The 25,030-nt window shown below is 53.3% G+C and overlaps 10 protein-coding genes across 10 annotated transcripts; 3 read left to right on the forward strand and 7 right to left on the reverse strand.

Moving 5' to 3' along the window:
- Positions 1 to 900: 900 nt before the first annotated feature.
- On the reverse strand, positions 901 to 2,183 carry CkaCkLH20_09859 (tricarboxylate carrier; the record flags this gene model as incomplete). The annotated part of the gene is made up of 4 exons (XM_038892574.1): positions 901 to 1,587; positions 1,652 to 1,746; positions 1,831 to 1,964; positions 2,080 to 2,183. The coding sequence occupies 4 exons, from the start codon at positions 2,181 to 2,183 to the stop codon at positions 901 to 903; spliced, it is 1,020 nt and encodes a 339-aa protein (XP_038742141.1).
- A 1,292-nt stretch (positions 2,184 to 3,475) lies between these two features.
- CkaCkLH20_09860 (GMC oxidoreductase) lies at positions 3,476 to 5,216 on the reverse strand (the record flags this gene model as incomplete). Its single annotated transcript, XM_038892575.1, has 3 exons — positions 3,476 to 3,662; positions 3,724 to 4,891; positions 4,940 to 5,216. The coding sequence occupies 3 exons, from the start codon at positions 5,214 to 5,216 to the stop codon at positions 3,476 to 3,478; spliced, it is 1,632 nt and encodes a 543-aa protein (XP_038742142.1).
- A 923-nt stretch (positions 5,217 to 6,139) lies between these two features.
- On the reverse strand, positions 6,140 to 7,632 carry CkaCkLH20_09861 (uncharacterized protein; the record flags this gene model as incomplete). Its single annotated transcript, XM_038892576.1, has 5 exons — positions 6,140 to 6,559; positions 6,614 to 6,666; positions 6,755 to 6,819; positions 6,901 to 7,388; positions 7,480 to 7,632. The coding sequence occupies 5 exons, from the start codon at positions 7,630 to 7,632 to the stop codon at positions 6,140 to 6,142; spliced, it is 1,179 nt and encodes a 392-aa protein (XP_038742143.1).
- Positions 7,633 to 10,752: 3,120 nt separating this feature from the next.
- On the forward strand, positions 10,753 to 12,216 carry CkaCkLH20_09862 (uncharacterized protein; the record flags this gene model as incomplete). The annotated part of the gene is made up of 2 exons (XM_038892577.1): positions 10,753 to 11,412; positions 11,467 to 12,216. The coding sequence occupies 2 exons, from the start codon at positions 10,753 to 10,755 to the stop codon at positions 12,214 to 12,216; spliced, it is 1,410 nt and encodes a 469-aa protein (XP_038742144.1).
- Positions 12,217 to 12,376: 160 nt separating this feature from the next.
- Positions 12,377 to 13,294, reverse strand: CkaCkLH20_09863 (retinol dehydrogenase; the record flags this gene model as incomplete). The annotated part of the gene is made up of 1 exon (XM_038892578.1): positions 12,377 to 13,294. One exon carries the CDS (start codon positions 13,292 to 13,294, stop codon positions 12,377 to 12,379), a length of 918 nt encoding a protein of 305 aa, XP_038742145.1.
- Positions 13,295 to 14,026: 732 nt separating this feature from the next.
- CkaCkLH20_09864 (uncharacterized protein) lies at positions 14,027 to 15,542 on the reverse strand (the record flags this gene model as incomplete). Its single annotated transcript, XM_038892579.1, has 2 exons — positions 14,027 to 15,160; positions 15,219 to 15,542. 2 exons carry the CDS (start codon positions 15,540 to 15,542, stop codon positions 14,027 to 14,029), a joined length of 1,458 nt encoding a protein of 485 aa, XP_038742146.1.
- An 818-nt stretch (positions 15,543 to 16,360) lies between these two features.
- CkaCkLH20_09865 (uncharacterized protein) lies at positions 16,361 to 18,238 on the forward strand (the record flags this gene model as incomplete). The annotated part of the gene is made up of 6 exons (XM_038892580.1): positions 16,361 to 16,686; positions 16,745 to 16,949; positions 17,011 to 17,201; positions 17,253 to 17,501; positions 17,554 to 17,953; positions 18,011 to 18,238. 6 exons carry the CDS (start codon positions 16,361 to 16,363, stop codon positions 18,236 to 18,238), a joined length of 1,599 nt encoding a protein of 532 aa, XP_038742147.1.
- A 341-nt stretch (positions 18,239 to 18,579) lies between these two features.
- Positions 18,580 to 19,831, reverse strand: CkaCkLH20_09866 (uncharacterized protein; the record flags this gene model as incomplete). The annotated part of the gene is made up of 2 exons (XM_038892581.1): positions 18,580 to 19,679; positions 19,771 to 19,831. The coding sequence occupies 2 exons, from the start codon at positions 19,829 to 19,831 to the stop codon at positions 18,580 to 18,582; spliced, it is 1,161 nt and encodes a 386-aa protein (XP_038742148.1).
- A 2,419-nt stretch (positions 19,832 to 22,250) lies between these two features.
- CkaCkLH20_09867 (short-chain dehydrogenase reductase) lies at positions 22,251 to 23,167 on the reverse strand (the record flags this gene model as incomplete). The annotated part of the gene is made up of 2 exons (XM_038892582.1): positions 22,251 to 22,648; positions 22,825 to 23,167. The coding sequence occupies 2 exons, from the start codon at positions 23,165 to 23,167 to the stop codon at positions 22,251 to 22,253; spliced, it is 741 nt and encodes a 246-aa protein (XP_038742149.1).
- A 588-nt stretch (positions 23,168 to 23,755) lies between these two features.
- Positions 23,756 to 24,562, forward strand: CkaCkLH20_09868 (alpha beta hydrolase; the record flags this gene model as incomplete). The annotated part of the gene is made up of 1 exon (XM_038892583.1): positions 23,756 to 24,562. One exon carries the CDS (start codon positions 23,756 to 23,758, stop codon positions 24,560 to 24,562), a length of 807 nt encoding a protein of 268 aa, XP_038742150.1.
- Between the last annotated feature and the right edge of the window lie 468 nt (positions 24,563 to 25,030).

Consider the following 25,030-nt stretch of genomic DNA (forward strand, 5'->3'; position numbering starts at 1 on the left):
TGACGTTACAATCTCATGGAAGCGGAGCCGTCGTCACGGCATATGGTTACCCGTCGGCCAGTATTTCGTAGGTCATTCATCGCAAAAGAAGTCGTCTGAACATACAGAGACACACACACATAATCGTCGTCAGCAACAGCAACGACAACCTCCGACTGCCCACCGGCAGCTGAAACGGCTTACACTGGCATACCTGTGTTTGCGGCATGTCGAAGCTTACCTCGGGCTTTCTCTGAGGCTGCTTGGTTGACTGTGGCTGCGGAGGACGCCCGACTGCGCCATTCCACCGCGCCGTCACTACTCGGCGAATCCTACGCCGTCCCAAGCCTCTGGCACCTCGCCTCACTCTCGAACCCGAACCTAACTCTGCGAATGCGATAACACCACGAAACACTCCTCGAGATTCACGACGCCCTCCGCTGATTCCCAGCCAGCTTGCCAAGAACGGCTGACTTGCGATCAAATCATTACGGCTTTCTATAGGGTCCTCTACCTAGTGTAACCATGAGTCTCTAAGCAGGCTACATAGCCGACATGTGCGTCTCTGGCTAGAACGTCTAGATGACGAAGGCCTCATCAGCGGCCGCACCCTTTGTGCAGCCTGATCTCTCAGCCCGTTGACCACGGAGCGAAGCCGGACACTATCGGCGGGGCCTCCGTGCCAAGCAGAAACCTGGGGGCGTGAAACGCTTTTCACATCCGATCTGACACCGGATTTGCAGTCCCATATTGCGCGCGTCCGGGGACGGCCAGACATCAAAGAGCATCAGAAAATCGCTCGGCAAGAACTTCCCGTCCGGCCCCCTTTCTATGATTTGCGATGAACGGCCGGGTCCCCCTTGAGCTTTGCTCGCTTTTTCGTGACTTCACAATGTCTATCCCAGCTGCATAGCAAGTAGTCTATATACCCCTATTGAACACCACCATGCCGTTCTCGCCGCCGCGGCCGTGGAACTCGGGCTCGAGCTTGTCGGCGCTGATGCTCTCCTTCTGAGGGAAGACAGCTAGGGCAAGCGGGAGCACGGCGTAGCTCGTCACCAGAATGAGACCGAGGTTGATGGGGACAGTCAGACGAGGGCGCTGCTTCAGCCACTCTGTCTTTTGCAGACGGACCAGAACCAGGGGCGGGATAACCATGATCGGGGTGGAGTTGAACACACGGCTGGCAGCTGTCTCACCGACGGCGATGGTAGCCGCCTTCTTGCTGCGGCCCAGGGACTGGACCTGGGTGTCGCCGCCCTCCTTCTCCCTCTTCTTGAGCTCTTCTTCCGACAGGACGGGGAACACGTCGATGCCCTTGCGGATCTCCTCGCCGCGCATGAGCAGGACGTTGAGAGCACCGGCGGAGGCGACGGCGGCGAAGGGGACGAGGCGGGTCAGGGTCGTGCGGGATGCCGGGGAGAGGGAGCGGAGGCGGGGGACGAGCTTGTTGAGACCGACGGCGACACCGCAGGACACTGAGACGGCCATGGCGTAGGACTCGCCGAGCTTGCGCCAAGTTAGCGGGGAGGATTTGTTCGCGTTTGCCGAGTTGATGGCGACGTTGAGGGACTGGTTGACGACCTGCCAGGCGACCGTTCCTGCCGTCTTTGGAATATGTCAGAGACCGGCCGAGGGTCGTGTACGGTTGCGGGGGAGGGGGAACACTGACGCCGAGTCCGGGCTGGAGCATGCCGGCCGTGACGACCAAGTTGGTGAGCACGAAAGCGGACATGCGGAAGGGGAGCGTGACCGGTTCGCCGGTGTCTGGACGGGCGCGCGCCGCGGTGTTAGTCGAGAGCGCAACGAGCCCGCTCGGGGTTGTTTGGGAAGATCATGGGCTCGTCGCACCTGGGTGGAGGGTCGAGTCGACGACCTTCTTGGCCTTCCAGAGGTCGGGCGTCATTGTCGGGATCTTTCCTTGCTTGTAATCGGTGAGGAGGGACTTGGCTTGCTCGAGACCGGTGCTGCCAACGAGGAGGGTGCTGTGCGGTGGGTGGGTGCCATGTTAGCTGTGATCTAATCTCGCGCGCGCGCATGAGGGCATCGCGACTTCGTCCCCGCGGAGTCGCAGCGCAAAAAGCAAAAGAGATCTCGTACCTCGGGTCCGTCAGGCCCATGTTGTGTCGCACGCGACCCCAGTACGTGCTGAGATCATACTGGGAGGCGGGCAGCTCGCGGCTGCCGGGGAGGGAGGCCGACATGGTGGTGTTGAAGTCTCTCGATATTCCTGAATCACAAACAAAAACGAAGTTGAGAAGAGGAAGGCACCGCACGATCTTCCCCAATTGAGTGGGGGGTAGAGGATAAGGGACACAACGACGGGAGCGATGCCGACGTGGTAGCACGGCGTGCCGAGGAGGGGGGAGGCGGGGAGGTTCGCTGGCGGTGGGTGATGTTGACGTTTTGGAGAAAAGGCGTGGAAGGCGTTTTTGACGGCCGGAAAATGGGTATCGTCGGATGTGCTCCCGATCTCGGTGGAGGTGTGGTCATTCTTCCCATTCTGCTGCTGGCGGGCAAGGTAGGGGTCCTTTTGGGGTACCTTGCCCGTAGATAAGCGTTTGCGGCGGCTGGTGACGGGTGGGAGGGGCCGGTATCTGCGGTTGGCTGCGGTTGTGATCAGAATCGTGACCGTCCAGTAGTCTCTCCGTAGGCATCTTGGGACTCGAGCTTGAATGAGGAGTGCTGCAATGGTCAAACACAAAGAGCCGTCAACAGTTTTACGAAAAAATAGATCACATTGGACTTCTTGACTGAGAATCATTAGAGGACAAAAAAAATATCGGAGTGAATAAAGGATGCAAAAAGAATTGCCGGTCCTGTCTGTGGAAGATGCAAAAGAATCGACCTACCTAGGGATCGAACCTAGAATCTTCAGAGTATGACTTGGAAGCAGCCGAAATCTGACGCGATGCCATTTCGCCAGCAGGCCAATGCTGGTTGATGATTTTTGGACAAACTTTGAGGCTTATGTAGCGCTCGCTTTTGTGGGGAAGAGGTGGGGTGTTTTCCTGGGAGCTGCCGCCCAGTTAAGCTGGATCAACTCTGTTCTGTCACCTCTCATCGTTTCTAGAGAGAAATTGAATGCCTATTCTCTCTATGTCTCTCTTATTCATTCGAAAGTTGAGGGAGATCAGGCGTTCTGAAGTTGTTGTGGATTTCCGATTGTGAGCCTGGGAGCTGTAGCTGGCTGCACACAAGTACGCTAGGTACTTTCTCGTGTCCCCATCTCTTCGCTCAGCTGCGCATTTGCGCGTTTACTTATGCTTGTTTCCCTCCCTTTCTAGAGAATGAGATCACTTGTGCAACCATGTGATTTGGTCTCGGAACAGTCCGTCCACGCCTTGGGATCCAACCAGATACACGCAGGCTACCAGCCCAATTCACCCAAGCGAGGCAACCCGATGCAGGCGACGACGTGGAATGGAACATGTCGCAAAGTGCATTATCTCTACCGAATCTGGGGCAAATAATCCCTAAGTTATAAACGTTTGCTTCATTTCTCTCCAATGATGTCTGCCGCCTGCAGAGCCAAAGCGTACATGGCAACTTGCAAATTGGCCGAGATGGAGTGCGGGAAGACAGACGAATCCGCAACGAAGAGACCCTCGACACCCTTAACACTGAGATTGGTATCGACCACCTTACCCATCGCGGCAGTACCGCTGGGATGAAAGCAGGATCTGCGTTCGCTGTCAGCTTGTCGGGACGTTGATAACGTGCTCTGAAATAAGAAAAACTCACCCTGCAACTTGACGAGCGCGGGCGCTGAAAGCCTCGTCGGTAGAGTTTACGGTAAGCGGTGCGTCGGCTGCGAGCTCCCCATCGAGAATATCACGACCCACGGGCGTCAAAGTGCTTCCGAGAAGCTTAGTGTCAAACTTGAGTGCCTCGCGGGCGGCGTATCTGTCGACCGCCGTGCTCAAGTACTTGGGATCAATCAACGGGTAGTCGCTGATGTTGACGGATGATATGCCCACTGAACCGCGTGAAGTGTCGATGAGGACGATGGACAGCATCAGGATGGCGGACTCGTCGGTTGATGCACCGTTGTATTGCAAGGAGTGGGATACATGAGCGCGGTCCTGGCGCAAGAGGGGATGGTCTGGGCCCGGCTCGGCGCCTTCGTCTTCGGCGATGGCTGCTGCGAGACCTTCCTTGGGGAGAGTGGTGGTGGCGATGAAGTCTATCTTGTTGCCGAGTCCGTACTGAGGCTCCTTGAAAAGGGGGTTGTCGGACTCGTAGGCCCAGCCCTCAGACGGGTTCTTGACTTTCCACGCGGTGGCCATGAGAATGTGGTCGTGTAAGTTCTGGCCAACCTCGGGCTGATCCAGCTTAACTTCAATTTCGTGCTCCTTGAGGATGCCGGCAGGGCCAATGCCGGAGAGCATGAGAAGATGAGGGGTTCGGTATGCGCCGGCGGTGAGGATTGTCTTGCGGCCAAAGTATTCCGTTCCATTCTGGAGACGGATGCCCTTGGCCGTCACAGCAGTGCCATTCCGAGTCTTATCGATCAGGATGCGCTCAACCATGGTGTTAGTCACCACAGTCACACCATCCAAGGGAAAAGCTTCGGAAGACAGCTGCCTGCGACCTTCGGCTCTGTTCTCCTGGAGATCGCCGTACCCGATAGGGTTCCCGGCATTCGCATCCAGTTGGGGAAGAGCGTGGACGCCGAGGGCCTCGTAAGATTCGGCCAGCTTCTCGCGCATTGGGAACTGGCGGTGCATCGGAGTGACGCCCTGGACGATCATGGAGCCATCGGCACCATGCTGGGAGGGGTTGATGCTGGTGTTGAAGAACTTCTCCGTTTGTCTCATGTAGGAAAGCTGTCCTTCGTAGCTCCAACGATCGTCGCCAACTTCTTCGGCCCACAAGTCGTAGTCAACGGTGTGACCGCGAACCCAGGCGGCTGTCTCCATGATTAGCAAAGAAACTTCAGCAGAGATTCTAGACTCACCTCCGTTGATGGCTGTTCCTCCTCCTAGGGCTTTGCCGGCAGGAGAAGCGATGGACCGGTTATCCACGTTGACTTGAGGGATCGACGTGTAACCCCAATCGAGATCGCTCCCAGCACCAGTGCTAGTGTTCGGGTAGGCGATTGAATCGAGGCCATTGACGTTGGGGCCAGCCTCAACAAGGAGGATTTTCAAAGAAGGATCCTTATGGAGGAGACGGTTGGAGATGACGGAGCCAGCGAGGCCACCGCCGACGACAATGATGTCCCACAACGACATATTACGGAGCCTCGAGAGGTTTGCCAGAGTGGCTTGGTGAGAACCACGTGTTTCGAAAGAACAGTGTCCGACGCACAACTTCTTATAGAACTTGGCCCGAGTAGCCCTTGTGCCGGTGATAATGCATGTCGAGCCGCTTTAGCCCGAGCCCATCAGACAGAATACCGTGACCGGCGTTGTATCGGAATTGAACGGTTCTGCAGCTAGGGAACCATGTCAGAGATGCAATTCTGAAGTCCAAACAACAGACGGTAAGAGGTCGTGGAGAGAAAAGAAGTGGGTTATGGGCTCGTTGGTAAATGTGTTGGAAGTACGTTGGTGGCGAGACGAGAAGCGCCTGCTGCACGATTAGATGAGATACCCGCACCGGTAGACCGGGCTGCGGGCCCGGAGAGGCCCGGATCCGGACTACCTTCCGAAAACATGATGGTTGTACCGGGGAATCGACCGGACTGGCAACCAAATCGACCGCGCCGAGATCTCGGACCCCGGTCTGTGCCTCTGCTGTGCCACTTCGCCGCGTCCTTCTTGGCAGAACTCATGCAGACTTCCCCTCTTTATGTGGTCGTGAATATAGTAGTTACCGCCATCTTTTGGGCCAGCCTAACTTATCGTTGGTTGGCGGAGAATCTGGAGGAGGCAGAGTCGTATTCAACGACGAGACGTTAAGGTTCGAGAGACGGCGAAGTTATCACTGCCAGCATCGCTAACATTATTTTCGTCAGAGAGGCGAGGAGCGAGAAACAATTTTTCATCATGTGTCTTGATTTTGTCGACATTGACATCTTAGGGGTATTAGTACATCTAGTCATGATTCGCGTGTCTGTCCAGTACACTTGCGACTTTTTGAATAAAAGCTGGCCCTTCCTTGCCCGAATTTTGAGCGTTAGGGACCGTTGCGTTTCTGTAAGTTTTCCTCCTTTTCACTCCCTCACTGTCGACTTGACCACAACCTCGGATTTCACCCAAATGTTTTGGTCCACGCTCCTTCCCGACCCCTTTGACCATCCTCGGTTGTGTCCTTCGCGAGTCTGGCTTTTCTTCAGTTCCGGTCCCAGAATCGATTCAACGCTGTTGTTGTCGTGGCCATATCCTTTTCCGTTCGACCGCTCGGTGCCGCTTGTCTCGTAACCACTTCGCTCGCCAGAAAACCCTAAAAACGGTTCCGGGGTTTTAAGGCCAACTCGGACAGTGTAGTCGGTACCTCCGATCGTTCTCATCATGAATGATCCGGTCATGTCTCTCGTGTACGGGCCGCGGGTGGGTTTGCTGCCGTTTCGAGACGTCCACAGATCGAGCCAGCTCTTGAATAGGGGGCGACAAACGGGGATGCCAATGCACACCTGGAGATTTTGAGGTGAACACAGGTTTCCTTGCGGGATATGGAAGCTACTCACCAAAGTTGTCGCCAGTTCTGCCGCATGCCAGACGATAAGGCCGACAGTATCCTCTACAATGTGGTTGGATTCATCAGCAATCCTTCTTCGCTATAACATGTAGCGAATGGTCTCGCGCTGCGCTGTGTCTCCGTAACTTACTGGTGAAGTTCGCACTGCTTAAGTTCTTCAATTCCAAGGCCCGCTGGATTCCGCAAGCTCCGGCACTGAATGACGGTTAGCTCCCATCGAGGACGACTTATGATGCGACACATCCGTTGTAGATGAGTCACATGGCGGTGACGTACATGACTCCCAGACTCATACTGATATTGATGAGGAGCTTCTCCCTTCTCGGCATCTGAAGCTTCCAAAGCAAAACCCATGGCGTCACGGCATACCAGAAGTCGACCACCACACTCCATACTCCGGCCGCTGTCGATATCGGCCCGGGGTCGATCGGGCATGTGCCGTCCGGAAGGAGCCTGTTCCACAGAAACTCGATCGGTGTGCAGGAGAACCAGAAAACGAAGAGTGATACGACGACCAGAACACCGAGAACGACGACTGGGAAGATAATGATGAATTGATGTAAACGGGAGGTGACGAGACGCAGAAGGAATAATGCTAAAGACGTCTTTGAGACAACCGTGCCGACGACGAGGATGGTTTGGCCGATGGCTTCGTACAAGATGGCGCGGGATATGTCGTATGATGTCTCGAGTTCGCTGATGTTTCTGCCGAAGCCATAGAAGGACGCTATCGTGAGCATGACATCGTATGCGATAAAGAGAACCTAAGGGAGGCCAGAGTTAGATCACTTGCGTCCCAGATAACCGCTAATGCTTGCTTCACATTGACAGGATAAAGACATTGGAATTACTCACGAATGCGAAGTTGAAGAAATGGTCGTCCATGCCGTATGCCTGGAGTACCCTCAACCGCGTCCAAAGACGCAGGATGACGAAGCAGAGAGCCATGGCAGTCAAGCCCCAGAGGACGCCCAGCGCCATGGGCGCATCGCCGCCTGGTCCGATCATCGTCTCTGTGGTGTTGACCTCAGATGGGGACTGGACAGAGAAGAGAGGAGAGAAGAGAGGTCGATCCCAGATCCAGGTTAGGCGCAGACGTCAGTTAAAGCTCCGTGGTTCATCTGGCCATCCCTACACCTCCACGAGTCAATCTCGACGGGAAACAGGAGACTAGTGGTACTGGATCTGGGGAAGGGCAATGAAGGCCAGACTTGTACTCCATCCAATCGACAGATTCACGGAGCCGCTGCGAGGAATACGGCTTGGCAGGCCCATCGAGCCTTCATATCTGAGAATCCACAACCGGCCGGTGACATTCCTTGACAGGTCGATCACTAACCAGAACAGGGCGCCCCGAAGCCGTTTCTGCGGCTGACCCTGGGCCGGCTCAAACGGAGGGATGAGGGGATCGTCACCTGTGCAGGGATGACCATCTCACCGTATCCACTGGAGGTCAAAGCACGCACGCGGCAGTGAGGGTTGACCAAGATTTCGAGAAGACTGGCCCGTCTTCCATGGTGTTGGCAGCGGGTCGGGGTTGATTTTCTTCAACGGTCTTCAGCGCGTTATTTCGTCAATTTTCCCCTTCTGGCCGCATACAGAAAGGGGTTCCATCTTCTGCGTCCGGCTCTATCCCAGAAGATTCGGTCTCTTGACCCAGGAACACACTTATGGAAGCTTTGGTGCAGCAGAAATCTTCAGATAAATCTGGATAAATCTGCGCCAAAATGGGCCGATCTGTTAGTCGCATCATTTTGAGTTTGAACTCAATCTTCTGCCACTTTGAAGCGGAAAAACAAATGCGTTTCCAATACGCGTCTCAAGGCATGGAGCATTTCGCCAAGCACGTTCAGGTTGCCGACTATTCATAGAGCATTGCTAGTTGTCTCCAAAAAGAGCCGATGGTGTGACATCGTCTTTCGAATCTCTCCGTAGTTTGTCTTACCGAACGGAGATAGATCCCTAGATAGTTACGGTTCGTTAGACGGCTTTGAATCGGCTTTCTCATCCAATCATGAGTACTCGATATGTTGTGCTCTGCGAGGTCCGAGAGCCGGTGTCCGGGCCGTTGCCGTGTTTCCTGGAGCCCCTGCAGGTGCTCGGGCTGGCTAACGCCCATCCCCCATCTGTCTGCCAAAGGTCGAGTTTGGTGCTGACCATCCCAGCATAAAGCTGGAATCTTTTCTGAGCATCTGATAAGCTGCCATTTATGGCCGAATTCATGCTTCACCCAAAAACTGCTGGTTTACTTGTCAAGATCTGAAGGGAATGCCTCACCCCAGTTGGATTCACGGAGAAAGCCCTTCGGGATCCAGTTTCCACATGATGCATCGCTGACCGCATATTACGGAGCAGAGTGGATTCTGAAATCCCATTGCCAGGGCGACTCGTCAACTGGACGAATAAGAGCAATTCTCGTGTCGAACGAAGGAGAATCCGGTTACTTTTCCGACGAAGAGAGATGAGTAAAATGTTGTTCAAATCCTTCGGTTCTGAGGGCTTCCCATCTAGCTTCAATGCCACTATGCCACGCCAGAGACATCGTGATGGGCACGTATGGCCGTTGATACGGCATCGCGATAACCGACTAAGAAAGTCTGAACCATTGCCACCGAGTCAATGCCAGCGCAAATTTATCACCACGAAAACGTCACTAAACCTGTACTTCTTTTGCTATGTACAATGGTAGGCAATATCTTCCTGTCTTCACACATGCACAGAAGCATTCACAACTTTTCAAAAAGTTCTTCGTCAAAAGGCGAGTCAGTGCTCGCGTCCCCCAACATTTTGCCTGTTCTCCCACCTGGCCATCGCGTGTCATGGTGGTACTGAGCCCACCGGCCGCCTGGCACCCCTGACTTTCGAAGCCCTGTGATGTTATTTCGGATGTTTTCACCAGTTTCGCGGCATGGCCCACACCAGGTTGAAGTTGCCTCATCTTTCATGACTAGAAACGTTGCTTCGATGTCACCCTCTTACCAGCCTGACGTTTTCCACGTCTCCATCTGAACTGTACGTGTGACGTCGGCTACAGTGAAAGTTTTCTCATGTTCTGCGACGGATGAGTGGAGGAAACGTCAGTTCAAGCCCTTATCCGAATGCGAACTACGGGGTCCGCACTTGGCGAGTGTCCGAAGCGAGAAAAGCATAGTGATACGACTTGAAATGGAACTGCGCAACTTGGGTTTAGGCGATTCACATACGGCTTCGAATGGGTTACCATCGTTCAAGTTATGACAGATGATATTGCCCTGGAATCAACAACAAACAGGAGGGAATGAAGAGAATCATAACGGAAACAGCATCAGTAAGGATGACAATGATAACAATACCAATATCAGCAATATCAGCAATACCAGCAATACCAGCAATACCAGCAATACCAGCAATACCAGCAATACCAGCAATACCAGCAATACCAGCAATACCAGCAATACCAGCAATACCCGCAATACCAGCAATACCAGCAGAGACAGCAGTACCAGCAGAGACAGCAATCCCCGCATTCTCAGTAACGTAGAGCGATAACGGGGTTATAAGTATGTGGGATCATGAACGGCTGATAAAGTCCGGCTCAAAGTTGGGAGAACACAGCCAATTCAGACGACGTGGCTGCTCATCATAAGTTTATCCAATGGAAAAGAGAGTTCTCTCACGCGGAGAAGGACACTGGTTCCTTCGCAAGCTGTGGCTTGGCGTAAGCAAGGAGCTTCTGCCGTCGCACGTGAGCTCAAGTTTTCGTTGGCTCACGTATCGTTTGAAAGCGAAGTGAGACAGAACTGATGGATGAGGGTCTAGACTAATATTCCAAGCAAAATAAAGCATTGAAACCGGGAACCGCTTACCTTCCCGAACAGGAACTCCTGGCTGCATGACCTGATGTGGGCGAGGACCCGGAGACAAGCGGCTTGGCCGATGACATGAACGAAGGATTCCGGTAGTGTGATGATTTATGAGCTAGTTAAGTAAGTAAACACTTAGATTGGACGACATCTTATTGCTCACGGAAAACTCGGGCAGACGGACTACCGGCATCTCCATGACGACCCAGGTTTATAAGTAGGCGAAGCGAAGAGCTCAATTCCAGAACCGTAACAGGTCGACTCTGAAGACCCGACATATTTAGCAATGGCATCTACGACCGTCATTACGGACGATATGATCGCCTTGCTCCAAGATGAGCAGGGAGACAGCAGCAATCCTTCACCCGTTGAGCTCCTCTTGCCCGGATCCAACAGCTACGTAGAGCACCGTAAACTTCGTGACGGTGCCTTAGGGTTTGAGCACATTCACCCCGCGGCCATCGCCGTGCCGCGAGACGCCTCCGAGGTGGCACGCCTGATTCGGTGGGTGAAGTCCGTGGGCCTCAAGTTCACCATCCGCGGAGGAGGAAACGACTTCTGGGCACGGAGTATTGCACATGATGCTCTCATGATCGACATGCGCGACATCAACACTGTCAAGGTTGCAGAAGATCGCCAGACTGCCGTCATAGGTGGCGGAATCATCGCCAAAGATGTCATTCTTAAGCTCGGTGAAGTCGGCCTCATGACGCCAACCGGTACGACCTGGATTATAGGATATGCAGGTTGGATGTCAAACGGCGGATACGGGCCTAGTACCCATCTATACGGTATGGGTATCGAGCAAGTAGTCGGCGCAGAGTTGGTGAATTCGCAGGGTGAGCAGGTTGTCGCGGACGAGGAGATGCTTGAGGGCATCCGCGGCGTATGTGGCCATCTTGGCGTGATCACAAGTCTGACGGTGAAGGTATACCCCAAGTATGATGTAAGTCAGTTGCCCTATGAAATCTGGCTCACTGCTGACCTGTGAACAAAATAGCCACTTGGTGGTATCCTCGCCTACGAATGCAGCGACATCAGACGTACCCTCCAGGCATACTTCAAGGCATCTCCCACTCTCCCGATGCCCAAAGAGCTGACAATTCACCACTTCGTCAGTTTTCAACCTCAGCTCGGAGTGACATTCAGCATTTTCCGGACTTGGTCGGGTCCGGATGCGAAGAAGGGCAGGGAAGTGCTGCAAACCTGGAAAGACAACACTCCGCCGCTGCTTATGGCTACCGTAGAGGAACTGCCGGACAAATTGAGGCAGCAGAAGATGCCAACGCCATGTCCTCTGGGAGGTGGCCAACGTAACTGCTTCCTCTCCCGCCTCCCTACAGATGAAGCTGCCGATGAGCTTGCTGCGACTATTCTCGACGCCGCTGAGACGATGCCAAAGACAATGGGTCCCAACATTGCATGGAGCGGGATGACGAGCATCGACCCGGACAAGATGCCGCCTAATTGCTTCGTGGACTGGAGTCACTCCTACTTCTCGTGCTCGTATCAGTATCCATCCGAAGGATATGCCGAAGAGATAGATATCTGGAGTAAATCCCTGATTGGAAGGCTTCGTTCACTGGGGAAGGACTCAGTCCACGACCGAGGCTACCCGGCCACCAACAAGCCAGGGGACAACACCGCGGAGGAAATGTACGGAGAGAAGTGGTCCCGGGTGAAGGAGCTGAAGATGAAGTACGATCCAGACAATGTTTTTGACCATGCGTATCCCGAGATTGAGCTCTGAACAAACACTGGTTTGGGCGGGCCTAAAGAAAAAGGCCTTCGAAGTGAAGAAGACAGGGTTTTACCTCTCAAGTACATACACGAACTTAAACAGTTACAGTGCTGACAACATACAATCGTACATCCAATTAACATAGACTAGGCCGGCTCTTGCAACTTGCTCAAGCGTGCGACGCCAGTTCCTTCTCGGTCCAATCCCACAACTTCTCAGCGAGTTCATCATCCTTCGCAAGCTTCGAATCCTTGCCTGTCACTCCAACAGGCCAGTAGAACACACCAGTCTTTGCGTCCGGACTGACGGCGGCCCAGAGTTGGTTCTTCGCGCCCTCATTGACAGACTTTGTGATCAGCCACAGCGCACCGTAGATCAAGGGCTTGAAAAGGGGCCAGCTGGCCATCAGTTGATTCCCAAGGTTCGTGCTGACGGCTCCGGGGTGGACGGAAATGCACCGCAATTCCGGATATCTCTTGGCAAGAGCCCGACTGTGGTGGATATTGGCGAGTTTCGAGGCGCCGTAGCGTTCCCAGGTGCCGTTCGCAGCCATGTCGGTCTTGAGCTGTTCGAAGTTGTATACGTCCCTCGGTGGCCAGGCTTCGGCGGCCGATGAGAGGGAAATAATGCGCACATCCTTGTCCTTGTCGGACTTGGCTGTCTTCTGAAGTGTGGGGAGGAGAAGCTTGGTGAAGAGGGCGTGGCCCATGTGGTTGGTACCGAATTGGACCTCATAGCCCTCTTTTGTGAGCCCGGCGGGCCATGCCATAATGCCAGCATTGTTGATGAGGAGGTGTAACCTTTCCTCCTTGGAGAGGAACTCTTTAGCGGCACGCTTGACGCTCTCAAAGGACGCCAGATCGAGTTCCAGGAAGGTGATAGGAGCCGCATTGGGAACTTCCTTCTTGATATCATCAATAGCAGCCAGCGCCTTGGACTTGCTTCGAGCTGCGAGGTAGATGTGGGCTGGGTTGCGCTTGCTGAGCTGCGTGATCGTTTCCTTGCCGAGGCCAATGTTGCCGCCGGTGACGATGATGACCTTGCCCGAAAGGTCAGGGATGTCCTTGTTAGAGTCAAAGCGCACCATTTTGAGAGTTGCGGAAGAACAATTGAAGACGGTGATGATAGTATGCTACAACAGTCCGGCTGGCGGTTTTATATCACGGTTTTTGAAGCGGTAAAGGTGCAGATTTACAAGAATTGTTGAGTAAACGCAAATGAACAGGCGACGACTCATGACGCAATCCACGAATTAGACAATTAAGCGGGGACTAATGAAACCCGCACCCCGAAAGTTTGAAGCTCGGACGATGAGCATATGGAGATACGTGGGTTCATGACCTAAGTCCGACGGGGGACATGCGGAGATGGTGGGTCCCGCTCGGCAGTTCGTAAGGGCCCCCACATCCGGCGCCTCCCGGCCCTCTGCCGGTTGGGTCGGCCAATGAAGTTGGCACAAATCCGGCGGAGGGTCGGGGGACACCTTAGTCAAACTCTTGATAATTTTCAGCCGAACACGTACGCAGCCCATTCAAGGGCAACTAAAGGTCAGGTTATCGACATTGACATCCCACCGTTTTTCCTCGGCCGAGGAGCATTTTCGGTGGGTATCGCCGAGACGTGGTTGACGAAGATCGGACCTTTGTTACCGTGGACCCCTATTCCGCGTTTTTGTCCTGTGCTGGGTGTAAGGCTTCAAAATTGTCATCATAAGTTTCACGTCCAAAGCATTATTGTTATGAGAATCTGCGAGGCAAAGCAGGTCTATTTCTTTTGGTAGATATTATGTGTTGCTCTCGTAAAACTGATAATTCGAGCCCTATTTCTTCGAGCTAAAATTCCGGTCGATAGGTTGAATGATAATTCTGCGGTAGCTTGTCAACGCCGGGGACCCATTGTCTTGGACCTCGAGTATCAAATGCAGAGGAAGGCCTCGCTCGAGAGGAATCTTCTCCCTAAAAATCAAACAAGACTTTTCCGCTGGCGCAATGTGAACATCCACCTTGCTTCCATCCTCGTTGACAGGCTTGATCTCGATGTCGGAGACCTCAAGACCGTGATACGTCTGCAGAGAGCTGGGTTCGCGGTATTGGTACCACTTGTAGCTCAGTTTATCGCCGTCAGGGTCGTAGCTTTCAGACGCATCAAACGAGACAACACCGCCGGCATCGGCCTCGACATGAATCGGTGTCAGGCCAAGGTCGCCGTTCACTGACAGGACAGGGTGGTGGTTGACTTTGCTGAAATCAGACGTCAGTGTCCACTGCATTCGCGCGGCGAAATCGTCTTGGAAAGTGTTTCTCCACCGCCAGATGGTCGCTTGGTTTGATCTGTGCGTTTTGCCGTCCACGCCAGTCACGGCGTCGATAGCATCGGCGAAATGACCTCTTGCGGGCAAGCCCTTTGAACTGACGTTGGCGGGAATGTAGCGACCTCCCCAAGATCCGTAGGAAGGCTCTTCCGGAACGCCGAGACCGTTTTGGATGAGGTAAAGGAAGGTAGGCGTGTCTCCCTCGATGATGAACTCGAAATTCGGGTAGGCCGCTCCCAAGGGGCCGATTTGAACGTTTTCTTTGACCCATTCGTGCGTCACTTTTGAGCCGTCTGGTCCTCCCACGTCGCCTGAACAAGGCGCAGAAATACCGGTCCAAGCAGCACATTGGTACTGGTTCCAACCATGTACGGAGCAAATGTAGAAGATTTCGGGCCACTGCTGACGGATCCAGGCGCCGCAATCATCTTGGTCCGAGATGGTGTAAACACGCAGTTTCTGGCGCAGCGCAGCAGCATCTGGGCGATCGCGGATCTTGTGCAGGACTTCAGCGAGGACGTTAACGCCACCCCAAACGAGAACCCAAAGAGGATCGGTGTCGGGTGCAGTCAATCGCTGGAGAAGGAGCTCGCCGCCTTCGCTGAGGGGGATGTCATCGCCGATCGCTTCCATGCCGTAAACCTAGCGGTACAGAGTGGTGAGCGAGCTTGTATGATGCCGTGGAGTAGGCACTACTTACGGGAGGACCTGACTTGATGAGGTCCCGTACGCTCTGCGCAGATGGGTAGGGAGAACCGGGAGGCGCATGAGCATTGAGATTGTCAACCACCTTCTCATAGGCGTTCACGATCTCGTGAAGGTTCTGCGGCGCGACTTTGTTCTTGAGCCATGTGGACGTCACGGCGACGACTCCCTCCGTACGAAATTGGTTAGAGTAGGTCAGGTAGCGACAGAAAGACTCCGCATCGTCGGGTTCGTTGGTGATGTCTGTCAAGATGAAGACTCTTGGTTTCGAAGGGAATTGGGTGAGGCTTTCCGCGCCTCTGGTTGTTGATGAAGCCATTGATGCTAGACTTTGGTGACGATCTCTCGGGAATGAGCGTTGGTCGGGTACTGTCGGATGTGATTGGGGATTTGACTCGAACTCTGGTCTGGTGACTGAGCCGATTGATGTTTTGGGCGTAGGTCTGTATTAAGGTCAAGTTCGTCGCAACCGCTCTTCAGACTTCATGAAGGAGGTGAAATGACGGTTTACGCGCTCGTTTAAAAGCGTCAAACTCTAAAACTCGGCGGATCACAGAGTGTCCCGTTCATCAGCTTGTTATCGTCCGAAGAGGCAGTTGGAGGCTCTGAAGAACATTCAGCGGAGGGTTGGCGAGGGGTAAAACCAAGGATGTGGGTTGCAAAATACGGGGAAACCAAGTTAGCACCTGATTCAACCAATCCTTCTTAACCGAATTAGGCAATTTGAGCCACTCACGAACCCCTCACCCCACGATTGATCCATCCTGAATGCGGAGTTGAGAGCCTCTCAGTTCCAGTTTTGTCAACGGTCATGCCTTGGTAGCGTCTTGGTTATTCCCTGTCAAAGTGCCACCTCCGCATAAATCTTGACACCCCACGGGGACATTAGCGACGGTAGATGGCAGTGGGCGGTTCCCTCGAACCGGACGTCTGGGTCATTTCCCCAGACTGGCCCCCAGACTGCTCGGATATACACTCCGAGGCAAGTCGAGAACATTGCCTTGATTGCAACTCTGCATTGTGTATTAAAGCCACTTGCAACCCTCATCTCATGTCCACAACCTCTCTGCTGCACTCGCTTGGCATCAATCATATCTCCATTGTAATTGTGTTTGGTTTTGGTGATCGCCATTCACAATGGCTCCCTACAATGACGGCTACGAAGCCGAAAAGGTCGACTCTCATAAGCACGTCGAAGTGAGCGCGGACTCTCAACTTGCTCATGCCGCCGACCACGAGGATCACGAAACCGGTATCCTCAAGTCCTTTATCAAATACCCATGGGCGTCAGCGTGGTGTGTTTACGCCTGTTGGACCGTCATCCTTCTTTCGTTCGACACTCAAGCAGCGAGTGCCGTTGTGGGAATCCCAGAGTTTCGCAAGGACTTCGGGTACGAGTACAACGGGGACTATGTTCTTCATGCAGTATGGCAATCTGCCTTCAACGGTGCTCCGGTTGCTTCGTAAGTCTAATGTGACGTCGAGACACTTGACTGCTTGTATGCTTACTCTTCTGCTCAGGGCAGTCATCTCCTCAATCGCCTCAGCTGAACTTGCCGACTTTATCGGACGAAAGAAGGTTCTCGCCCTCGCCCTGATCATATCGTTCATCGCAGTTGCCATCGAGTTCATCGCTACGACAAACGCTGTCTTCTTCTTGGGCAAGCTTCTCAATGGTGTCATGGTTGGTGCTGTCGGTACCGTCATGGTCAGCTACATTGGCGAGGTAATTCAGGTTTCCTGTTCCCAACATTGAGTTGCCAGTTGACTAACTCTTTGCTATGAAGATTACCCCCTTGGCTCTTCGAGGAATCTTTACTTGCGGTGTTGGTGTAGCCTACGGTGTTGGTCCGTTGGTTGCGTTCATCGTCATCAACTACACCGGACAGGTTGAGTCTCGCTGGGCATACCGCACTGTGTTTTGCTGCCAGTTCGGCTTCGCGGGCGTCGCGGCTATCTTGTGGCCTTTCATGCCTGAGTAAGAATCTTTCAATTCCTGTTATGATTACAGTTACTGACAATGCTCAAGGTCTCCCTGGTGGCTCGTCTCCAAAGGCAAGAAGGAGCAGGCCCTCAAGAGTCTCAGCAGACTCGGCCACACTGGCGATGAGGGCAAAGCAAAGCTTGCCCTCATCGAACTTACTCTCGACGAAGTCCGCAAGGAGACCCAAGGCGTGACCTACCTTGAATGCTTCAAGAAGTCCAACTTGCGCCGCACCATCATCAGCATCATGCCCTTAATGATCCAAGCCTTTTCTGGTATCTCATTTGTCGCAGGGTATGACAACTCGTCTCCACCCTAGCAAGACTTTACTGATTCGCCCTCTCAGATACTTCACTTACTACCTTCAACTGGCCGGCTACTCAACCTCCATGAGCTACCAGCTTCAGATCGCTCAACCGGTTCTGTCCATCGTCGGCAACCTGATGGCTGCTGCTGTTGTTGACAGAGTTGGCCGAAGGAACCTCACATTTTACGGCTTAGCTATCCTCACAGCCTTCTTGCTCATCACTGGAGGCCTCGGAACCGGCACCAGCCAGCCCATGGTCAAAGGCACTGTAGCCTTCATCCTCATCTACAGCTGGTGGTATAACGTATCGATCGGGTCAACCGCCTTCTCCCTCCTCGCCGAAACATCGACATCTCGCCTGCGTGTCAAGACTGTTGCCATCGGCTATGCCTCGCAGAATTCCATCAACGTCATGTGGCAGTTTGTTATTCCGTACATGGTGAGAAAGATGAGAACAAAAGCACAAACTTGAAACCTCTGCTAACTCCATACGAAGTTCAACCCAGACAAGGCCAACTTGGGCGCCAAAATCGCCTTCATCTTCGGCGGCTTGTGCTTCTTCTCTCTGCTGTATCTCTGGTACTTCCAACCTGAGACGGGAGGTAGATCTTACGCAGAACTGGATGAGATGTTCTCAAAGGGGGTGCCGGCTCGCAAATTCAAGACGTACAAGACCACGGTACAGCAGCAGAACGAGTCTGCGGCGTTTGGAATGACGCGATGAGACGAATGATGGAAAGCGTGTTTAAAACATCGCCAAAAGCGAAAAGACTTTGAGTGTCTGGTAATAGCTCCAAAGAGCGTGGGACGAAACCAAGATAACTGCATGGTCTCAGGCACATGGTTTGAAATAAAAGTTTGCATGCGCCATGAAATGTTCGGTACACAATGTTTTATTATTGATCAGTCTGAGGCTGTAAGACAACCGACAATCTCAAGTACTAATACTAAGTTTATTTGCTTGTCTCTCAGAGACACAGTGTCCAATCCTCAATTTCTGAATCCGATCGTCGAGCCGTCCGAGCTTCTGAGCAGTACGAGCCGATATTGGCTCAGAAGACCACCCTAGATAGCAGGAGGGGGAGGGGCCTGCTGGTTGGCGGGAGGGTGAGGGGGAGGCTGCTGGTTGTTCTTCACAGCGCGAGCCCTGTTAGGCTTGGGAGGCGGAGGAGTGTTGCCGTTGGCGGGAGGAGGAGGAGGCTGCTGGTTGGGGTTGACAGCCCTAGCCTGGTTAGACTTGGGAGGAGGCGGGTCGTTGTTGTTCGCCGGGGGAGGGGGAGGCTGCTGGTTCGGGTTGACAGCTCTGGCCTGGTTGGGCTTGGGAGGAGGAGTGTTGCCGTTCGCAGGAGGCGGGGGAGGCTGCTGGTTGGGGTTGACAGCACGCTTGCCGTTTGGCTTGGGAGGGGGAGGAGTGTTGCCGTTAGCGGGAGGAGGAGGAGGCTGCTGGTTTGGGTTCACGGCTCTGGCCTGGTTCGGCTTAGGAGGAGGAGGAGTCTGTCCGTTGGCGGGAGGAGGAGGCGGCTGCTGGTTCGGGCTGACAGCTCTGGCCTGGTTAGGCTTGGGAGGAGGAGGGTTGCCGTTGGCAGGGGGCGGGGGAGGCTGCTCGTTGGGGTTGAGAGCACGAGCTCCGTTCGGCTTGGGAGGAGGAGTGTTGCCGTTCGCAGGAGGCGGGGGAGGCTGCTGGTTGGGGTTCACGGCTCTGGCCTGGTTCGGCTTAGGAGGAGGCGGGTTGCCGTTGGCGGGAGGAGGAGGAGGTTGCTGGTTGGGGTTGACAGCTCTGGCGAAGTTGCCGTTGTTGCCTCCGGCTCCGGCTCCAGCTCCAGCTCCGGCCGTGTTAGCCCCGTTGCCGGCAGCGTTACGGCCGGCACCGGCGGCTCCTCCATTCGCATTGTTGGCACCGTTGTTAGCGGTGTTGGCATTGTTGGCATTTCCGTTGTTGTTGGGAGGAGGGGGCTGCTGCTGGTTGTTGCCGTTGTTGTTATTGTTGTTGTTGTTGGGAGGAGGAGGAGCCTGGTTGTTGTTGGTGTTGCCGTTCTGGCCGTTGTTGGCATTGTTGTTGCCTGCATTGCCTGCATTGCCGGTGTTGCCTGTGTTGCCGTTGGCGCCTCCGAAGCCACCACCGTTACCACCTCCGACGGCACCAGCGCCGCCTTGGGGCATGGGAGCTGAGGAACAAGCAAGTCAGTTTCTTATTCAGGCAACTATGCTCAGAGACCTTTTGAAGTCCTAGTCTCTGTTGGCTGTGGAGCTACTTACCAGTCAAGGCATTGCCGGTAAGAAGGGCGATAGCAAGAACGGTGAGAGTAGAGTAACGCATTTTGAATGGACACTAAAGATTGTCTTGAAGAAACGTTGAGAAATGTGAGAAATGTTCAAGTGAGGGTATCGTCTAAGAATCGAATGTTCGAAAATATGACTAAAGTTAAGAGGTGCACAGCACAAGATATGAATGAAGAGGTAGAAGAAAGCAGAGAACTGTTGATGTTGTTGCGAATGATGAGGAAAGAAGAACTGCTTTGGTCGAGCTCAAGCTAGGTCTTTATAGTTGAATGTTGACCAGTTCGTTACTCCATTCCAAAAGGGGGATCTCCAAATCCATCCCCAGTTACTGCTCAAGTTCGGGTTGCCTTGCCACTCAACTGACGTTTCTCGAAGATCTCGACCAGCCTCCAGACATGTCTACGCGTTCAGCATCTGAACTTCGACAGCATCACGACATCGCCATCAGGCATCTTGCAACATCGGGAGTTTAGATGGCATGTCGTTGCCCGCCGACCTCAAACGAGCTTTGACATGCCTTCGATGGGACGACCCAAGCTCGATCGGACGATTGCGAAGCTTGAATTAGGTAAAAGCAACCAGAAAGAAGACTAGTTCTTCTCCAGCCTCACGATAAACCCCTGCAAAGCGGCTCTGCGCCTCAAATCATGGCTGAGTCCATCGAGGGCGCTGGCTCGACGGGTAGGCGGGAGAGCCTTGTGGGGTACGGGAGCTTGTTTTGGGAACCCTGCGTGTTCGGAGAAAAAGCGCCAAACGATGCATACTAGGAGTCGTGTCACGGAAAGCTGGGGGTTTCCAGCTCTGACGTTGCCTTGTAGATTCGCAATCCTCTTTGGACCCCACATGTCCATGTTTCGACTTCCGATGTGACAGCCGGGACTGATTGCGCGGCCCGATCTACACGTGATGTGGGAGATCCCGGGGTCGATGTCGGATTCCGGCAAATCCTGACATTTTTAGAGCCTCCTTTTCTGTTCAGCTGAAAAACTTCAGACCGTGATGCATGGATTGAGGTTCGGCTTTCAAAACATCTAGAACCCTTCGTGGAAGTCCTGCTGGGTGAGCTGACAATCAGGGGCCCGAGTTTTGGGAGGCTTAGTCACTGCATTGAGCAGCTACACCGCCATCGTCAGCTGTGATGACGACTGAATAAGCCCCGTAGCTATACAGAGAATGATATCGGGGAAAGCTTGGCTTGACGTTGACGGAACGTGGGAGGCATCGTGAGGTCCGTGTAGCCGAAGGTGGCTGCGGCCGTGCTTGGGTAAGACGGCAGATATTGGGGCTACGAAAACAAGCATCCCACTAGAACAAGACTTACGCTTAAGTTTACATTCAAAATATCTCCATTCTGTAAATTAAATTATATTAAATTGAAGTTGAAGCTTTTGGTGGAAGTAAGCATGATTTGGCTGCCATACTTCACTGAAGAGTTCTCCACCCATGTGAATGGGGGAAACAGCACGCCAAAGGCAACGTCATGTCAACAAACTTGCGAGGACCAAAGACCGCAGAACTCTTTTAGAATGAAGAATCTAAACTTGGAAACCAGCTGGTTCATACAGCTGCTGTTTAGCTGCATTAGTCGCTTCGTTTCAATGCTACCCTACCTTACTCAACGTACAACAAGACTGCTGCTACAATGGGTCTAAGCGTGGGGCGAGTTGCTGTAAGTCATCACTGGCATTTACAGTCCTCCACGGTCATCTTCTCCTTGCGACTCCTTCTTGCTACCTCTTTGCCTACCTCTGTGCCTACCTCTATGCCTATCCTCTCTGCTACCCTCTCTGCTATCCTCTCTGCTATCCTCTCTGCTATCCTCTCTGCTATCCTCTCTGCTATCCTCTCTGCTATCCTCTCTGCTATTAGCTCTGCTATCCTCTCTGCTATTAGCTCTGCTATTAGCTCTAGTGCTGCGCTTATTATCCCTCATCACTGCGTGAGTATTCGACTAGGAATAATAGCTGTGGCGTAGCGTATATTTGAGGCCGCACAGAATCTCATGTCAACGTCGTAGATGTGATGCAAAGTTGACATGATTTGTTTCAACAGAAAGAACGAATGTCATTGCGCCGCTGAGAGGCATCAAAAGAACCAACTCGATCCAGTTCCGCACGAGAATGCGTATATATCTAGTCGAACAGACTAGACGTGAAAAAGCACATCTTTCTGGGCATTCCTGAGATTTTCCTGCGCCCAGTAAGGCCATCCACGCGCTCCAGCCGCCCGTGAGTACTGCTTCGGTACAAAAACCTGCCCACTACGTCCACACATGATCTGCTCGAAGATTCGGTCCACCACATGCTCAGGCTCAAGAATCACTGCTTTGAACTTCCCTGATCTGTGAACTTTCTCGATCAAAGCCGTACGAATATAAGTCGGGTGAATGATACTGTTCCCGCCACCAAGCTCGTCAGTCTCTTTTCGTGAGATTTGATTGATTCCCGGAGACTTCCTTACCTCGTCCGCACTCTTCGTGCGTGATATCGGTGCCGAAGCTCTTGGACTAGGCCTTCATGTAGCGCCAACGCGCCGACCTTGGTGCACGAGTAGTCCACGTTCTGTACGCCTGTGACGAAGCTGGCCATGCTCGCGATCGTGACGACGTGTCCGTGGTTCTTTTTGATCATCGAAGGGAGGAATTCCTTGATAAGAAGGAAATGCGCGATGATATTTACGTCAAAGACGTGGCGGATTTGCTCTTCTGTCTCGTCCAGAATTGTAGCGATTTTCATGACACCGGCGTTGTTCACCAGAACAGTCGGGTCGCCGTGGTCTTGCCGAATCTGCTCCGCAACTTCCTTGATGGACCTTGAGCTGGTGATGTCTGCTTGGTAGAAATACGCGTTGGATGCTCAACGAATTGTCAGCTGAGTAGCTTTCAAACTTTGACTACGGGCGTTGAAGAACTTCGTGTAGGAAAGGGGGTGAACGACATGATTAAAAGACTCATCAACCCTCATCTATACCGAGAGAAGCTGAGTGATCACACAGAGTGGACGTAAACTGAGAAAGAAACAGAATACTCACGCAATGGACTTCTTGGAGGTACCACATCAAGGCTGATGACTTTGATGCAGTTTTTCGCAAGCTTGCGTACAAGCATGTCTCCCAAGTCACCGGAACCGCCGGTGACCAACACCAACTCCCGCCGCCAGTCGTAGTTATCCCAAGTGAAGTTGTTCAGCACGGCGGCTCCCAACAGACTGCTCGTCTTCTTCATGGCTGCCCAACCCAGCATCAGTGCCAGGGCATACCTGGCCCACCCATTGCGAGAAAATGACTGCGAAAGCTTGGACAACTTCAAGCTGCGAAGCAGATCGGGAATTCGGCCGGTTACACCGGAAGGGGCCAAGTTGAGTAAAGTCGACATACTGCTGTACGAAGAAGCCTGTCCAGCGATCAGAAAGCAATCCAAACAGCAGCCTGAAAGCGCGATGAAAGGTATTGGAAACAACTATTGACACCCGATGTTGGTGGGGTCAATGGAGGGACGGCATTCACATTGTCAGAGACCGAGCGTCGTCCCAAGTCTGCATCTTCCCCGCAATATGCAGCCATTAAGCTTTCACCAGAGCGACGTCAGACGATGATACTCCGCACTACAAGCCGAGGTCTGCCTCACAGAGATTTGTCTCGGAAGTACACTACTCGTCGTTCAACGTCTGGATGAAGCGTTGATGACCTCATGGGCAACGGCAGTCACTGTTCACCTCTGTCTATATTCATTCAAGTTCACGATCGTTCAAAAGCTGTAAGACGTGGCGCCAACCGCCTTATTTTGGATCACTCATCGACGAATTAATGCGTGAAGAGAGTTTCTGTTTCATTCGGGAAACGTTTCGCCGAGATGGGTTACACCATTGAAGATCGGTTCATTCGGTCGAGCCGGAACAGCTTGAAAATCGCCATCTCAATCTACAAACCAGATGGGCTGAGGCGGCCCGTCCCAACAATCGTAATGGGCCACGGCATCGGCGCCATCAAAGCCGCAGGTCTGTCTCCTTTCGCCAGCGCCTTTACGTACGAGGGCTACGTTGCCGTCACGTTCGATTACATCGGCTTCGGAGAGAGCGAGGGCACTCCGCGAAACATCCTCAACGTACAGCACGAGCTGCAAGACTTTAGAGATGTGATCAAGTGGGTTCGAGAACCCGACCAAGCAGACTGGGTCGATTCGGCACGCATCGTCGCCTGGGGCAGCAGCTTTGGCGGGATGCACGTTACGGCGCTGATGAGCGAAGACCACGATCTCGCTGCGGGGATCTCTCAGTGCCCTCTGGTGGACGGTCCTGCGGGTGTTTTGCAGATGCCGCTTACTCGGTCGTTGACGCTGGCAGCCACGGCGACATTAGATATCGTTGGTTGGCTTTTGGGAGCCAAGGAGCCGCAGTACGTCAAGCTGGTCAGCGACGGATCTTCTACAGCGGTCATGGCCTCGCAAGAGGTTGTTGAGGGGTGGGCCAGGTTAGCACCGGAGCATGGAGAAGACTGGCCGAACATGATTGCCGGGAGGTCTTTGTTGAGCATAATGTTGTCACGACCGCTGCAGCAAGTTCGCAAAAGTACTCGACCGTACCTAATTGTTTTACCAACCTGGGATCATGAGGCTTCCTTGGATGCGGCCGAGGAGTGCGTCAGGCGGGCGCCTCTGGGAGAGGCATTGAGGGTTGAGGGTGGACATTTTGATTTATACAAGGGAGGCAAGTCGTTTGAGAAGAATGTGGAAGGGCAAAAGCAGTTCTTGAGGCGTGTACTCGAGAAATGAGAAATGAGAAAACACATTGGCTGCACTCATTTGGCTTCGCAAGATGAGTTGTATGGGGCTTCTTCCTGTTGGAAACCAACGGAAAAGTTTCATTACTATCTTCCCGGTGTTGTCCAGCTATCGCACTGGCTGGAGCTGTGAGAGTAAACGGGAGAAGAAACATCGACATTTTGGCGTTGGTTGCGAAGAATGTCCAGACTCTTGCGAACTTTCAGAGATTCCAAAGGAAAACATTCAAGAATACGCTCAACATGATCAAGCAAGCCCTCCAAGTCCCCCACGTTCCGGCAGACGGGCGTCAAGGCGGGGACCGATTTCACTTGAAGCAAGATTAGGTAGGCGGCCAGCAAGAGTTGTGTATCGCACCAGCTACGGTAAGATCGCTCCAGTTTGCTGCTCTGAGAGTTGCCCCAGATGTAGGAAAACTGGACGAAAAGAGCTGCGCTTTCGATGCAATCCTTGCAAGAC

The sequence above is a fragment of the Colletotrichum karsti genome, assembly GCF_011947395.1.
Source record: "Colletotrichum karsti strain CkLH20 chromosome Unknown Scaffold36, whole genome shotgun sequence".
Lineage (NCBI taxonomy): Eukaryota > Fungi > Ascomycota > Sordariomycetes > Glomerellales > Glomerellaceae > Colletotrichum > Colletotrichum karsti.